This window comes from Typopeltis vanoorti, chromosome 21 (genome assembly GCF_054136105.1).
Source record: "Typopeltis vanoorti isolate ZY-2024b chromosome 21, IOZ_Tvanoo_1.0, whole genome shotgun sequence".
In the NCBI taxonomy this organism is placed as follows: domain Eukaryota; kingdom Metazoa; phylum Arthropoda; class Arachnida; order Uropygi; family Thelyphonidae; genus Typopeltis; species Typopeltis vanoorti.
The window spans coordinates 94659540-94675059 of record NC_143569.1 but is presented as its reverse complement, the minus strand read 5'-3'; the positions used below and the strand labels follow the sequence as shown (position 1 = coordinate 94675059).

The 15520-nt window shown below is 39.7% G+C and overlaps 1 protein-coding gene across 1 annotated transcript in view; it reads left to right on the top strand.

Annotated features, from left to right (window-relative positions):
- LOC150095123 (glucose transporter type 1-like) overlaps window positions 1-15520 on the top strand; it is a 407241-nt gene that overhangs the window by 205975 nt on the left and 185746 nt on the right. Inside the window, exon 5 of the mRNA XM_090411496.1 lies at window positions 10632-10792. Within this exon, the coding sequence (XP_090267622.1) occupies window positions 10632-10792 (161 nt within the window). The remainder of the gene's footprint in view (window positions 1-10631; window positions 10793-15520) is intronic.

The following is a 15520-nucleotide window of genomic DNA, read 5'->3' as shown; positions in this document are numbered from 1 at the left end:
AGGGGACATCATAAAACTGGTAAAGATGACCCAGAGGACTGCTGCAATACTGAATAGGATGCTGACAAGCAGAGTGATGATTCCATTATAAAGCCCTGATCAGACCGTATCTGATTAAATTATTGTGCTCTGAATTGGTCACTGAGATTTGAAGGGGATAAATTAACGTTGGAAGGGTGGGGAAACAGATAATAAAAATGATATCAGTACTGTACAATGTTAGTTATGAGGATAATTTTTATATAGAAGGAGACTTGATGTGATCGAGACATTTAAACTGTTCAGAAGTAGTTACGGAGTTGATACCGGAAAGTTTTTTCATATGGTAGAACAAAGGGAAGAAGCAAAGACAAAGATTATCCCTGGAATTTACAAATGGAAGTGATGAGAGCAGCTTTTTTTGCATGGAGGATGGGTGGACTATGGATCTGGAGACACATGATGAATCTTGTGTCTCCAGAGAGGTCCCAAATAGTGTGTGTCAACCTCACACATAAGAGCTCGCAAAAGTTTCATAACACAGCAGTAATGTGGGTATGAGTTGACATTGTTGACATTGACCAGTAGATTAGGGATCCCAGATATAATACATTGGAAAAAATACAGGACACTTATGACTGAGGGTGAAAGTTTAGTATGTGCATCCATCACATATGCCAGTCTTACAAAATGATTCTAAATTTCCAGGTGTGTGCATGGTAAGGTTTACTATGCACACACTTTACTAAGTATAAGTAAACAAATAGTAAATCCAATTGTTAGGCTGCATATTTTCATTAAGCCACTTTATTACGCACCAACCTATTTCTCCCTGAGCAAGTTTCTAAAATGGCATGGGACAAGCAGACCGTTCAATGCTATTTAAAGCTGAGCCAATAGCACGGCACATGCCACAATGTCGATGCCCATACGCACTGTTCTAACGAACTTATCATTGTTGCAGTGTTGCCATCACTCGCCCTGAGAAAATAACAATGCGTCTACAGTTCCCTGTAATGACAGAGAGTGATGTTTGTAATAGAATAGAAACTCTAACTCATCGATTTTGTTATTCAGTCTTGAACTCTAAAAAACAGGACAAAAGCTGTCCCGAAGAGTTTTCTTGAAACAACAGGATGCATTAGCCAAAAACGGGATGATCCCGTATTTTACGGGACATCTGGGATCCCTACAGTAGATGCCTCATGTTCATACATTTTTAGAGAACAGTGGCCAGTTCAGTGGAACAGTGTCTATGAAAATACAGGCAGTTCCCAGGTTACGAACGAGATACATTCCTGAGAACTTATTTAAGTTGGATTTGTATGTAACTTGAATCCCTGATGAACAGCGTATATGCGGTAGTAATAATATTATAATGGCACATATGTGGCAATAATAATAATACCCCTGTACTATAATAATAAGTTACAGAAACTATTGTGCTCTTTCTTTTAATTCAAACAAACAGAACATAAAAACAAACTCATACAAAAGTTTAGATAGGAGACAGGAGAAATTTCAAAAAAGAATATTAAAGGTTAACACTCACCTAATGTTGCATCAGTGTCTCGCTTAATGGAAGGGACATTTTTGATTCAAGATGGTAGGCTTGCATTAATCGGAAGATGTTGATGGAGATGGTGCTGGAGAATCAGGATTTGATTCTGTTGCTGGAGGAGAGGAGCTTACCACTGAAGTCGATTTCTTGAAAAGGTATCTAGAGTTGTTTGCACAGTCTTTTTCTTTTTTTCTTACTCATCAATGGCCTTGTAGCAGTTCACTGTGGAGTTAGTGATTGCATGGTAAACCTTTGCAAACTGCTGAATGTTAGGATCTTGCTTCAATGAGTTGAAAGGCTTCAGCTAATTCTTTTGTTGTGAACTTTCTTGGTTCTGAATTTTCTGATTATTCGTGTTCTTCTTATTATTATATATTATTATTATTATTATTTAGGCCTCCAAGGAGTCAAAAGACTCATCGCAGGAAGTCCTTCCTAGGAAACACAAGTCTATCATACCACTCCTGAAACTCATTGATTGTTCTCGCTCTCACCACTCTATCAGGCAATGCATTCCAGGTTCAACCACCCTCAATGCAATGAAACCTTTTGCTCACAGTTTCCTTTCGTAACTTCCAGGGGATGGCCCCTTGTCATTACTCCTTCCTGTTGTTCAACCAAGCGAAAGAACTCCCCAGTGTCAACCCTGTAACCACCTCTCAATAGTTTAAAAGTCTCAATCATATCACCTCTCCTTCTTCTATCCACCAAACTCTGCAGTCCACATTCCCTCAGCCGATCCACATAACTAACATTGTATATTCCTGAAACTGTCTTTGTTATCTGCCTCTGCAACCTTTCCATAGTTAATTTATCCCCTTCAAATCTTGGAGACCAAATCTGAGAACAATAGTCTCTGGTCTGATCAGGGTCTTATACAACGGAATGATAACTCTTTTATCTCTGCAGGTCAGCGTCCTTCTCATTATTGCAGCAATCTTCTGTGTTACCTTCACCACCTTTGCAATGCATCCCTTGAATTTCAGGTTTCTATCAATCATCAACCCCAGATCTCTTGTCTCTCCTACTTCCTCCAGTATATCTCCTCCAATAGAGTATGCAGAGTCCCATCGATGTGTCCCAAACCTCAAGACCTTACATTTTGCTGCATTAAACTGAAGCTCCCCATTCATTTGCCCATCTGTCTAGGTTATTCAAATCCTCTTGCATGAGTACAACATCTGCACTATTACTAATAACCCTTCCCAGCTTCACATCATCTGCAAACAACTGAACATCCCCCCCTGAAATCCACTGACAATGTCATTGATATAAAGGTTAAACAATATAGGTCCCAGTACTGAGCCCTGTGGGACCCCACTTGTAGCCCTCTGCCTCCTTGAAACGGCCCCACCATACACAACCCTCTGATATCTATCGGACAGCCAATCCTGAATCCAGTTGACCAACCTAACATCCAAACCCATGTGCTGCAACTTAAATATCAGCTTATCATGTGGCACCCTGTCAAATGCCTTCGCTAAATCCAAGAAAATGGCAGTATATGCCTTTCCCTCATCTACTGCTCTTGTAACTTTATTATAAAAGGCTAGCATATTACTAAAACAAGAATGCCCCCTCACAAATCCATGTTGATTCTCACAGATAACATTACCATCTTCTGCCCAATGTTGTATACGGTCCTTAACTAATTTCTCCAAGATCATAACAACTACTGATGACACACAAACTGGCCTATAATTAGACACTTCCAGTCTGCTGCTGCCCTTATGCAATGGCACTGTCTTATCTTCCTTCCATTCCCTGGGCACCTTTCCTGTAGCCAGACTTTCATCGAAAAGCCAGGTTAAAGAATCTGTCAGTTCCTGAGCACATTCTCTCAAAACTCGTGGTGAAATGCCATCCAGTTCCACAGCTTTACTGACATCCAGAGTACTCAGTATTTGGAACACGTTCTCCTCCTGCACCTCTCAACTGCGAACCTGCCCTATCCATCTAGTATAAAAATTTACTCCTCCAGGATGAAATACACCAATAAAGTGTTCATTGAACAATTCCACTATGTCCTCTGCATCAGTCCCTCTATTCCCATTTTTATCCCACAACGTCATTCTTCCACAATCATTTCTCCTCCTACTGGCCACATAGCTAAAAAAATCCCTAGGATTTTCTTTGGATCTTAGGGCCAATCTTTTTTCATATTCCAGTTTCGCCTTCCTTACCATACTAATCACTCTGCTGGCCTGTGTCTTATATTCTTCATGCATCTGCTCTCCACCTGTCTTCTTATATCTCATCCATAGCCCATTTTTCACATGCAGTTCGTGTTTAATATTGTTTGTAATCCACTTTACACCAAATTGTGTCCTCTTCTTCACTTGTGGAATACAGCTTACTATTGCTTCTAACAAATATTCCTTCACAATTTCCCAAGCACTAATGATATCCCAGCCTTCCAATTCCTCCCTTCATGAAACTTCCCTAAGTTGATGTCTAAGACTATTGTAATCACCTGCCTTATAATTCAACATATATTTCTGTCTCTTTAATACTCCAGCATGTCTATTCATATTCCAAGTCAAAAGCACATGGTCACTCCCTCCAACTGGTGGGAGAGATGTCGTCTCACTTATTTTCAGCTCTTCTGATGCTATGACCAAATGCAAAACTCTTGAATTTCTTGTTCCCTCTATTGCATGTTGCCTAAGATATTTGTCCCTCAAGAATTCTGGAAATTCCATTTCCTTATTGCTACATGCATCTTCCTCTCCCCAATTTATACTGCTGTAATTAAAATCTCCCATAACAATCATTCTTCTTGCACTTGCCAAGCTCAACTGTTCTAAACATCTTCAGGACCCCACCCTCTGTGCTCCTTGGTTTGTAGCAACACCCCACTAAAAATCCCATCCTGCCTATCTCTACCTCACACCATATGCTTTCATAATCATTAGTGTCACTGCCTTCCAAAGCCTCCACTCTTAGAGGATACGATATGTCGTCACTTATCATAAGCAGTACTCCGCCACCACACTTTCCCTTTCTATCCTGCTGAAAAATGCTGTACCCTGCTGCTTCTATTCCTGTTATTATATCCTCTTCTCAACCACGTCTCAGTGATCGCAATAATTTTTGGCGAGACTGATGCTATCAGCGCCACCAATTCCTCTCCTTTATTCCTGATACTCCTGGCTTAGTATAAAGCATAAAAATGCCACTATTTCTATACCCAGCATTATCTCCTCCAGACTCCACTGGGCTCAGTGCTACCTGATGTTGTCCCCCTTCTCCCAAGTACCCTTTTTCACCTGAGGCCACCTCTGCTACCATCCACCTTGGGCATTCTAGTTTCCCTGCATTGACACAATTCTTGTGTTTCTATCAGCTGCTTCTGTATCTCCATAAGGCTTCATTGGTTAATTCTTGTGAATGGGACTCTACTAAGTCAATGACATCATTTTCATTGATTTCTAATTGCAACGCATTGCCACTATCCGCCAAGCTTTTCTGGCTTCAGCGATGTCTTCTTCTGTGAAGACAAGAAAACCATCACAGAATTGAGGGCACAGTTTGTTCCATTTACCCTTGATTGGATATGGAACAAAATTGGATATGGATGTTGATTGCTTCACTTTCTCCCAAGAATCAGCAATGTTTTTGATGGCATCATGGATGTTATAAATCTTCCAGAACTCTCTCAAGAACATCACATCATCTTCTGTAGCCCTGACTGCTTGTGAGAATGTACGCTGTAAGTAATTATCCCTTAAATTTGACTTCCAGATAACAGGAAGAGCTATATAAAAAGCAATTGTAGACAATTTTTCAGAAAGGGAGGGGGTGATCTCTTAAGCAGATTGCTATCTTATGGATAGCATCATGTATTCTTATAGCACCATGTGTATGAACAGTATTCTAAGGTAGGACAGATTTGGAATTTATATAGGTTAGGAAATGGTGAAAACAAGCAGTGGTATTTTCAACGAAAAAGATCTCTTTGGAGTTTTTTTTTATTATTATTTTGGGCAACTCCAAGGAGTACACATACTCATCGAGGGAGGCCCTAACATCATATCAAGAACAACTATTCGACATTCACACAGTATCTATCATACCTCGCCTTGAACTCATTCACGGTGATAGCACCCACAACAGACTCTGGTAGCTTATTCCACTCATTCACCACTCTCCAAGTAAAAAACCTAGTTCTAACACCCCTGCTAACCACACTCTTGCCCAGCTTCCATGTATGGCTCTAGTCCTCCCACCACCAATCCTATTCTCAAAAATGTCTTCTGGATTAATCCTGTAGAAACCCTTCGGTAATTTGAATGTCTCAATCATATCGCCCCTTTTCCGCCTATCAACCAATTTTTGCAACCCACAAATCTTCAATCTGTTCTCATAAAGTTCATTCCACAGACCTGCCACCATCTTGGTCACTCGTCTCTGGATCCTCTCCACCTCCTCCCCATCAAGAAGAAACCTGGTGCCCATATCTGGGCACAGTAGTCTAGATGGAGTCTTATCAAGGCTCGATATAGAGGAACAATAACTTGTTTATCTCTGCATGTTAAAGTATTTTTCAGCAACCAAGTGATTTGATGAGCTGTTTTGGCCAGTTTTGCAATGTGCCCCCTAAACTTCAACTCCCTATCCACCAACACTCCCAAATCCCTGGCCTCATCAATATCCTGGAGTATGGTCCACCAATGTGATATACTGCTGCTAATCTTTTAACTCCAAAATGCATAACCTTACACTTTGCCACATTAAATTGACATCCATTTTCCCTAGCCCAGTCCTCCAAACTATCCAAATCATCCTGCAAAATTTTGACATCCTGTGCACTCAAAATTGCTCTACCCAACTTTGCATCATCAGCAAACAAGTGAACACTTCCTCTCAGATCCTTTCCTATATTGTTAACAAACAAATTGAAAAGTGGTGGTCCAAGAACAGAACCCTGCGGCACACCACTAGTCACAAGCCGTCTTTTGGACTCCACTCTTGAATAAACCACTCTCTGGTATCTCTCCATCATCCACCCTCCTATCCATCTCACGAACCTTATATCCATTCCCATATGCTCCAGTTCACTGATTAGAGTTCTATGCGGTATCCTGTCACAGGCCTTGGCAAGGTTCAGTAGAATCACTGTAAACCCATTGCTCTTATCCAGTTCAGCCGTCATTGTTTTATAAAACGTGAGCAAGTTACTGAGGCATGATTTACCCTTCACAAAACTATGTTGTCCTCCATACAGTATCCCATTTTCATCTATCCAATCCTGTATTCTTCTTTACTAATTTCTCCAAGACCTTGAAAATGATTTCTGATATGCTAATCGGTTGGCAATTTACAACAGCAGTCTTGGAACCTCCTTTATGCAGTGGAACTATTTTCCCCGCTTTCCCCTCTCTTGGGTACATGTGTACCCAAGACAGGGTACACATGTACCCTGTCTTGGGTCTGGGTTAGTCCCAAGAGGGACTAACCCAGACCCAAGACTCAAATTAAACAAAATGGTCAATGATACTGACATTTCTTTAGCCACTTCACGTACAACACGAGCTGGTATACCATCGAATCCCACAGATGTATTGACATTGAGGTTTTGCAATAGACTACTCACCTCCACTTCATTCACCACAATTCCCATATAATCTATTGGTACATACATTTCTGCAATGTCACCACCTGGAAGATATATTTTTGCAAAGTGCTCGCTTAGTAATTCAGCTATATCAACTGATTCGGTTACCTCCCTACCATCAGCATTCTTTAAAATCATTCTGGCATATACATTTTTTCTTTTACTTGCAACATATCGAAAAAACTGTTTAGGATTCTCTTTATGCATGGCCAGTGTTCTTTCGTAATCCTTTTTTGCTTTCTTACCACACTCGTGACCCTTCTGGCCTGCATTTTATACTGTTCCTGCGCCTGCTGGTCACCTTTCTCCTTAAATTCCCTCCATTGTTGTTTCTATTTTTTGAAGCTCAAGCTTAATAGTGTTATTCATCCATTTAACCCTTACTTGATTTATTATTCGGATTCTAGGTATGCAGTCAGCCATTGCTTCATGCAAACACTTCTTAACTGCCTCCCATGCACTATCAACTAGCCCTTGCAGTTGTACATGCCATGGCACTGAACCAATCAATCTCCTAAGCTTGTCATACTTACCAGCCCGATAATTCCACATGCACCCTGTCTTAGTTGTAAATTCCACACCTTTAGCCACCTTTCAAGTCAAGACCCTATGATCACTCTCACCAATTGGTGGCAACGTGGTTATATTTGTTGCAGTCAGATTCTCAGATGCAATTACCAGGTCAAGCACTCTCTCTGACCCCTGATATTTTCCATTACATGCTGTCGCAGATAGTTATATCTTACTAACCGCATAAAATCCAACTCCTTCCTCCCGTGTGTCCTCTCCTCCTTCCAATCAATGTTACCATAGTTGAAATCTCCCATAATAATTGCCCTCCTTCCACTCATTTCTTCTATTTCCTTATGCATACTATCTCCACCATCTATTCCATCACCTGGTCTATAGCAGCATCCAACTGTATATTTAGTTCTGCTAGTTTCAATCTCCCACCAAATAGCGTCAAATGTGTTCTTTTCTCTATCCTGCAGTTCCACTTCTATTCTTCTTGGCTGTAGCTCATCAGCTATCATCAAGAACCCCCCTTCCCCATTTTATTCTCCCTGTCACTCCTGAACACACCATACTCCTCACATTCAATCTCACTAGCTGTGTCATCTTCTGTCAGCCATGTTTCACTAATGCCAATAATCTGTGGTCTGGAAGTGCCAACCAAGGTCAAAAATTCTTCCTTCTTGTTCCTAATACTTCTGGCATTTGTATACATGAATTGCAGAAGCCGATTTGTCGCATCCTTATTTTGATGCCTTATATTAACTATCCCATTCTGATTCATGGCCTTTCCTACTCGCTTGGGCATATTACACACATTCACATACGCAACTGTCTCCCTATAATCTGAATATCTACCCCCCCCCCCCCCCCCAATAACTCTAGTTTCCCTGATTCTGCACATTCACTTCCACTACATTCGACAACACCTTTTCAAGTCTCTGTACACCAAATCCATTCAAATGTAAACTCCATTTTATATAAATCCTTTCGCCCATCGAACTCATTCCACACATCCATAAATTCCACACCACTCATCAAACATAATTCACGCATGAAGCATTAAGAATTATAGCCCTCCTTCTATACTCTTCACTGTCATACCGCGGCAACAGACTCGCCAATCTAACTCTCTCACTCTTCTCTTTTGCTACCTCAAGCAATTTCTTCACATCCTCACTCATAGCCTTTCAAATCATTTGTACCTACCACCACTATCAATTGTTTCACCTGCTTTTGCATTCTAATTGATTCGCTTACATTCTTAACATTCACACCAGGTTGGTACGATTTTGTTAAACTCTCAACTAACCCACCTCTTACTAAGGAATCTCCATACAACACATGCTCTTTCATTTTGTTTACACTCACTATCATACCCTTATTTTTTTTTCTGTCGTACTTTTGCCGATTATTAGTCGGTACGCTTGATAAACATTTTTGCCAATGTTCCAGCTGCCGATTTGCCCTATGTATCGCTGCGCATAATAAAGCGATCTCACTCATTGCGTCAGTGTCATCATTTTTATTCTCCGATGATTTATTCAATCGTTTTGTATTTTACCTTTATTCTCACTTTCAATGCCACTCTCACAGCTATCAGGTACTACCTCGCAAATATCACCATTCATACCTCGAATATCACTGTTATCCAGATTCTCACTTTCATTAACGACGTATTTGTGGATGTGAGGTATTTGTTTTCCAGGAAATACTAGGTGTGAAATATACTCCAAGAAGAGAAGCTGATCTTGGCTAGAGATCAGAATATTATCAAAAGGGGAAGTGAAATTGTCTTTCTTCTGAGCAGTGATACAGGATTACAGTTTGGTAGCATTGAAAGGACTATGTTCACCCACTAGCGAATTGAGGAGATCAGTATTTAAGAGGTTGTTATGGAAGATCTTTAACTGAAATCAGTTGTGTACTAGACAAGAAATTAATATATTTTTTAATCCTTTTTTCAAATCTCTGCTGTTGACTTCACATCATTGTCTCAGTTTCCCATAAAGCATAGTTTACTTCCTTTTCAAATATGCAGTCTGCCTTGTGTGGGAAGTGTTACCACCCAGACAAGTTTGATCTTTATTGAGGTGCATCAGTGTGAGCTAGACTTGGAAAATCTTGCAGAAGTGATATATTTTACATATCAGTAGTAAAATAGTCTATAACAAAATGTTTTGAGTGGTATGATAGGCTTACTTAAATTAGTGAAACATAAAAAGTGGTAGGATTCATCATAGTAGGATGGGCCTACCATGATGAATCTTGTGTCTCCAGGGAGGACCCAAATAATGTGTGTGTGTGTGTGTGTGTCAACCTTACACATAAGAGTGTGTCAACCTTACGAAAGAATAGTGAAGGATCTGGTGATAATATCAGAGGATTAAGCTGTAACCACTCCATACATTTGAATGAGTTGCCAGTTTTCTCTCTGACTAGGAGATGCTGTGAAACGAGACTGAAAGAAAATGTATTTGTGAGATCAATAATGAATTAGCGTATCATCTTCAGGTAGTGAAGAACTTAGCTATTAATGACTTTTTCCATTATTTTCAAGAAGAATGATGCCATGGGATGATAGTTTGTCTGACTTATGTTCCAGTTTAGTGAGAGGTTGAGATATGAGCTTACATGGTAGATGCCAGATGGCTGTGCAAGCTTGTATAGGTGATATAACGTGGGTGTTAATCATGGAGCTCAAGTTTTTAGCAGAGTTGGAAAGATACTCTTGACTAGAAGACTATCTTTCTTCATTATTTATTTATTTATTTTCTGTTCTATTTTGATTTAATCAAAAAATTGACTTAAATATTGTATTTGAATATATTCTTAACCGTCCTTGGAAGTTATGGATTGAATATGAAATAGTACATGCATTTTTGTATGTCATTAATATTGTTTAAAATTTTTTTAACATATTTCCTTACTTATCCAATACAAAATTCTTTCTCCAAATAGGTCATAAGAGAATTCATTGCTCAGGTACATTTTTCTCGCACTGGAAAGACTATTAGTGATGATTTCAAGGATCTAGTATGGTCAATCACTGTGTCAATATTTGCCATTGGGGGCATGGTGGGTGGAATAAGTGGGGGAGCAATTGCAAACAAGTTTGGCAGGTAAGTTATAATTTAACCTTCTATTCTTTATATCAGTTTATAGGTGTATTTCTCAAAATGTGTAAGCACTTAATAGGTTAATTTTGTCTATCTGCTTATATGGAAGTTATTGATTTTCTTCTTTTTCTTCTCTTGAAGTATTAGGAATTTGCTTGTTCTGGCTTTACTGGTCTTTCCATCTTGCTGCTGGTCTTTCTTTCTCTCTTTCTTTTTTTTCTTGCTTTCTTTCCTTCCCTTTAGTCTATATCTATCCCCGTTTTTTGGTAGCCGATATCGTTCAATCTTAAATAGATGTTCTTTCCATTTCTCTCTATATTCCTTGATATTTTCATTTATGTTATATCTAGTTCTTTTCTGATGTCTTCATTTCTTATGTGGTCAATTTTGTGCATCCCTTTATTGCCTCTTAAAAATTTCATCTCTGCAGCTTGTATTTTACTTTCATCTTTCTTTTTAACAGTCCATGTTTCTGAACCATATAATAGAGTGGGAGTGGCCATTACTTTGTAAAATTTTAGTTAAGTTTCTCATCTTGTTTTTTTTTTTATTCAGTGTTCATTTAATTGTTCCACAGATTTTCTGAAATTTCTTTATTTTGTCATCTATATCTTTATTCTTTAGATTTGTTATGTTATGTTATGATTGCAGACTGAATAATTAAACTGTGTCAACTGCTTATTTTATTTTCTATAACTATTTTTGACCTAACATGATCCCAACCTTTAAATGACATGACTTTTGTTTTCTTTTGTGAGATTTTTAAAATGTATTGTTGGCTTATTTTGTTTAATTCGTTAACTGATTTTAGAAGGTCATCTTCATTGTCTTGTAATATAATCGGATCATCTACATACAGCCTTGTATTGATAACAGTTCTTCTGGTTAACTGGATACTTTATTATTATTATTACCACCCCAAGACCTCATGGAGTCAAAGACTCATCTGGGAGGTCCTTTTATCTCACACACACACACACACACACACACACACACACACACACACACACACAGCTCATTATACTATGTTTTAAACACATTCAAACTCTTTGCAGACACCACATTCTCAGGCAAGGCATTCCAATCATAACACACACGAAAAAAACCTGCCTCTCACTCCCCTACTCACACCTTCTTTATGCAGTTTCAAGTGATGACCTCTGGTTCTCCCCTGATCACCCACTATTCTCTGTAAAAGTTCTCCAGCATTGATCCTATAACAACCCCTTACCAACTTGTAGGTCTCTATCATATCTCCCCCTCTTTCTCCTGTCCACTAGACTCTGCAAATTACATCTTCTCAATCTTTTCTCATACTCGAAATTCCAGAGGTCAGAAACTACCTTAGTCAGTCTCCTTTGGACCCTTTCCAACATCACTTCATCTTTCTGAAAACCTGGTGACCAAATCTGGGCACAATAGTCCATTGTGGCCTAATCAGAGCCTTATACAACGGAACAAGAATCTCCCTACTTCTACACGTCAGTGTCCTCTGCATCATTCCCAGAAGCCTTTGTGTTGTCTTCACAATTTTGGTGATGTGTCCCCTAAATTTTAGATCTTTATCCTCTGTCACCCCCGGATCTCTTATTTCCTCTACCTCCAACAGTATATTCTCACCTAGCATAAATTCTGCATCCCATCTTTGTTTTCCAAATTTTAAAACCTTACGTTTTGCAACATTGAACTCATATCCCCATTTCCGTGCCCAATCACTCAATCTATTCAAGTCTTCCTGTAAGGCCACATCTTCCCTACACTTCATGGTTCGTCCCAACTTTGTATCATCTGCAAACAACTGAATATATCCATCCAAATTTTCACCTATATCATTAATATACAAGTTAAACAGCAATGGACCTAAAACAGACCCCTGAGGCACTCCACCAGTGACATTTCTTTTCCTGGATATCACTCCCCCATACACAACTTGTTGATACCTATCAGATAGCCAGTCTCCAATCCAATGCACCAATCTAATATCCAACCCCATCTGCTCTAGTTTGACTGTCAACCTATCATGAGGTACTCTATCAAAAGCCTTTGCGAAATCCAAGTATATTACTGTGTATCCTTTTCTTTGGTCCAAAGAAGCAGTCACTTTATTGCAATAGGTAAGTAGATTACTAAAACATTACCTCCTTTTAGTAAATCCATGCTGTCCATCAAAGATAATACTATTGTTATCAACCCAACTCTGGATCCTAGTTCTCACAAGCTTCTCCAACAACTTAACCACAACACCTGACATACAGATAGGCCTATAGTTTGATGCACGAGTTCGATCACCTCCTTTATGAAGTGCCACAATCTTGCCCTCCTTCCACTCCTTAGGGACTTGACCGAGTGCACGACTCGTATTAAATAATTTTTTTCAAGACAGGTGTCAACTCCCTGGCACATTCCTTCAGAATATGTGGTGATCTATTATCAAGTCCCACAGCCTTATTAACATCTAGTTTACTCAACTCCCCATACACCTCTTGCAAGACTGACTGTAAGTCAGTCTCTCCTCCCCATCATCAACTGCTCTCAATCCCTCCATGAAGTCACATTCACAAGATTGAAAGATCTTTATGAACTGCTCATTAAGTATCTCCACCACACATTCTGAATCAGCTGTCTTTATACCATTTTCTCCAATCAGTGTCATCCTTCCATAATTATTCTTTCTTTTGCTGGCTACATATCGAAAGAACTCTTTAGGATTCTTTTTGACTTCATTAGCCAACTGCTGTTCATACCTCTCTTTAGCTACCCTCACCAACCAAGTCACCCTCCTTGCTTGGTCTTTGTCGACCTCATGGAATTGGTTATTTCCACTTCTCTCATGCTGCCTCCACAATGCCCTTTTTCTCTGTATCACATGCTTAATCTGTTTATTCATCCATCTCACACCCACCTTATTTGACCTCAGCCTTGGAATACACTCAGACATTGCATCTATTAGATAGTTTTTGAAAATCTCCCAAGCTGCATTGATCTCTTATCCAGCTAACTCTTCATTCCACGCTACAACCCACAAGCTGTCTCCTAAGCTCTTCATACCCCCCTCCCACCCTTGTAGTTCCACATGTACCCTTTTCTCACAGAGGTCCTCGCACTGCTGGCAACAACCCAGGTAATCACCTCATGGTCACTCTCACCAATTGGTGGATGATTTGACACCTCATTTACAATTACATCCTCTGATGAGATGACTAAATCCAAGACTCTCAATCCTCGTGTGCCCTCTGTTACATACCTTCTGAGGAAGTTATCCCTCAAAAACTCAAGAAACTCATTTTCTTTACTTCCAGTTGGTATCTCTTCATTCCAGTCTATATTGCCATAATTAAAATCACCCATAATGATCACCCTTTTCTTATTTACTTGGCTAATTTGATTGTACATTTCATTATCACCACCTGGTCCACATTACCTGGTCTATAACAACATCCCACCAAGTATTTGATTCCATTCACCTCTATCTCACACCAATAAATGATAGAGAAAGAGTTATGTCTTTCTCTATCATCAATAGCACTCCCCCTTTGTCTTCACGAAACACATCATACCCTTCCATCTCTATTCCTGCCAGGATGTCATCCTCTTCCAACCATGTCTCACTTATTCCATCAATCTTTGGGTGAACAGATGCAATTAGTGCAACCATTTCATCTGCCTTGTTTCTTATACTTCTAGCATTTGTATACAAACACAACAGCTCATTTCTGGATCTACAGCTAGTTCCATGATACTACCACTCCCTCAATGTGATCTCTCCATGCTCGACTGGGGCCATTTCCCTTTCTGCTTCTTCATTTTAAAACCCTTTTCAATTCCAACTGTTTCCTCTTGATCCCTGGTCATCCCATTCCTTTCCTGCTTACACATGCTCACCTCCTCCTCTTGGAGCATCCACCTTTCTCACGCTGTGTACCCCTGTCCACCCTGAGCCTCCCCGTTTCCCTGCTCCTCTTGCACACCCATTCTCTCATTTTCTATACTCATACCACTCACTTCCCCATTCATAACTACCTCTTCAATCTCTCCTATCTTGCTCTCCCGCTCTTCCACATCACTTCCCACTCGATCTGATTCATTCTCTCTATTTACTTCTCTACCGTCCGGCAGCAGTCTCGCCAAGCGACTCGCACCATAACCACTCAAATGCTGTCCATCGCTCCCATACAACTCACTTCATCCCTCAAACTCATTCCACACATTAACAAACTGAACCCCCATCTCCTCACACATTTCAGCTAACATATCATTCATAATCCTTGCTCTCCGCCTCATTTCACCACAGTCATACCTAGGCAATGTGCTAACTACCCTTGCTGTCACACTATTCTCTTTTATCCTTCTAAGCAGCCTCCTGATATCCATTCTGACACACTCTTTGTCCTCTCTCAATATCAATCATGCCTATTAATACTATTAACTCTTTTTCTTGCTCCTGCCTCATATCCAATACCTCAATCACTCTACTCATTTTAGTGCCTGGAAAACATACCTTGTGCATTCTATCCTCCAGCACACCTTTAATAATGGAGTCGCCATACAACGCCACTCGCTCATCTTTCGTTAACTCTTTCATTCCATCATTATTTATTTTAATAGTTTTTACCTGAATTTTCTTAATTTCATTTCTTGCCTCATCCAATCCAATCCAATTCAACTTCCGAATCTCGCCACACATTCTCTCTATCATTCAATTTTTTTCTAACTTTCTCACCCTCAACCCCC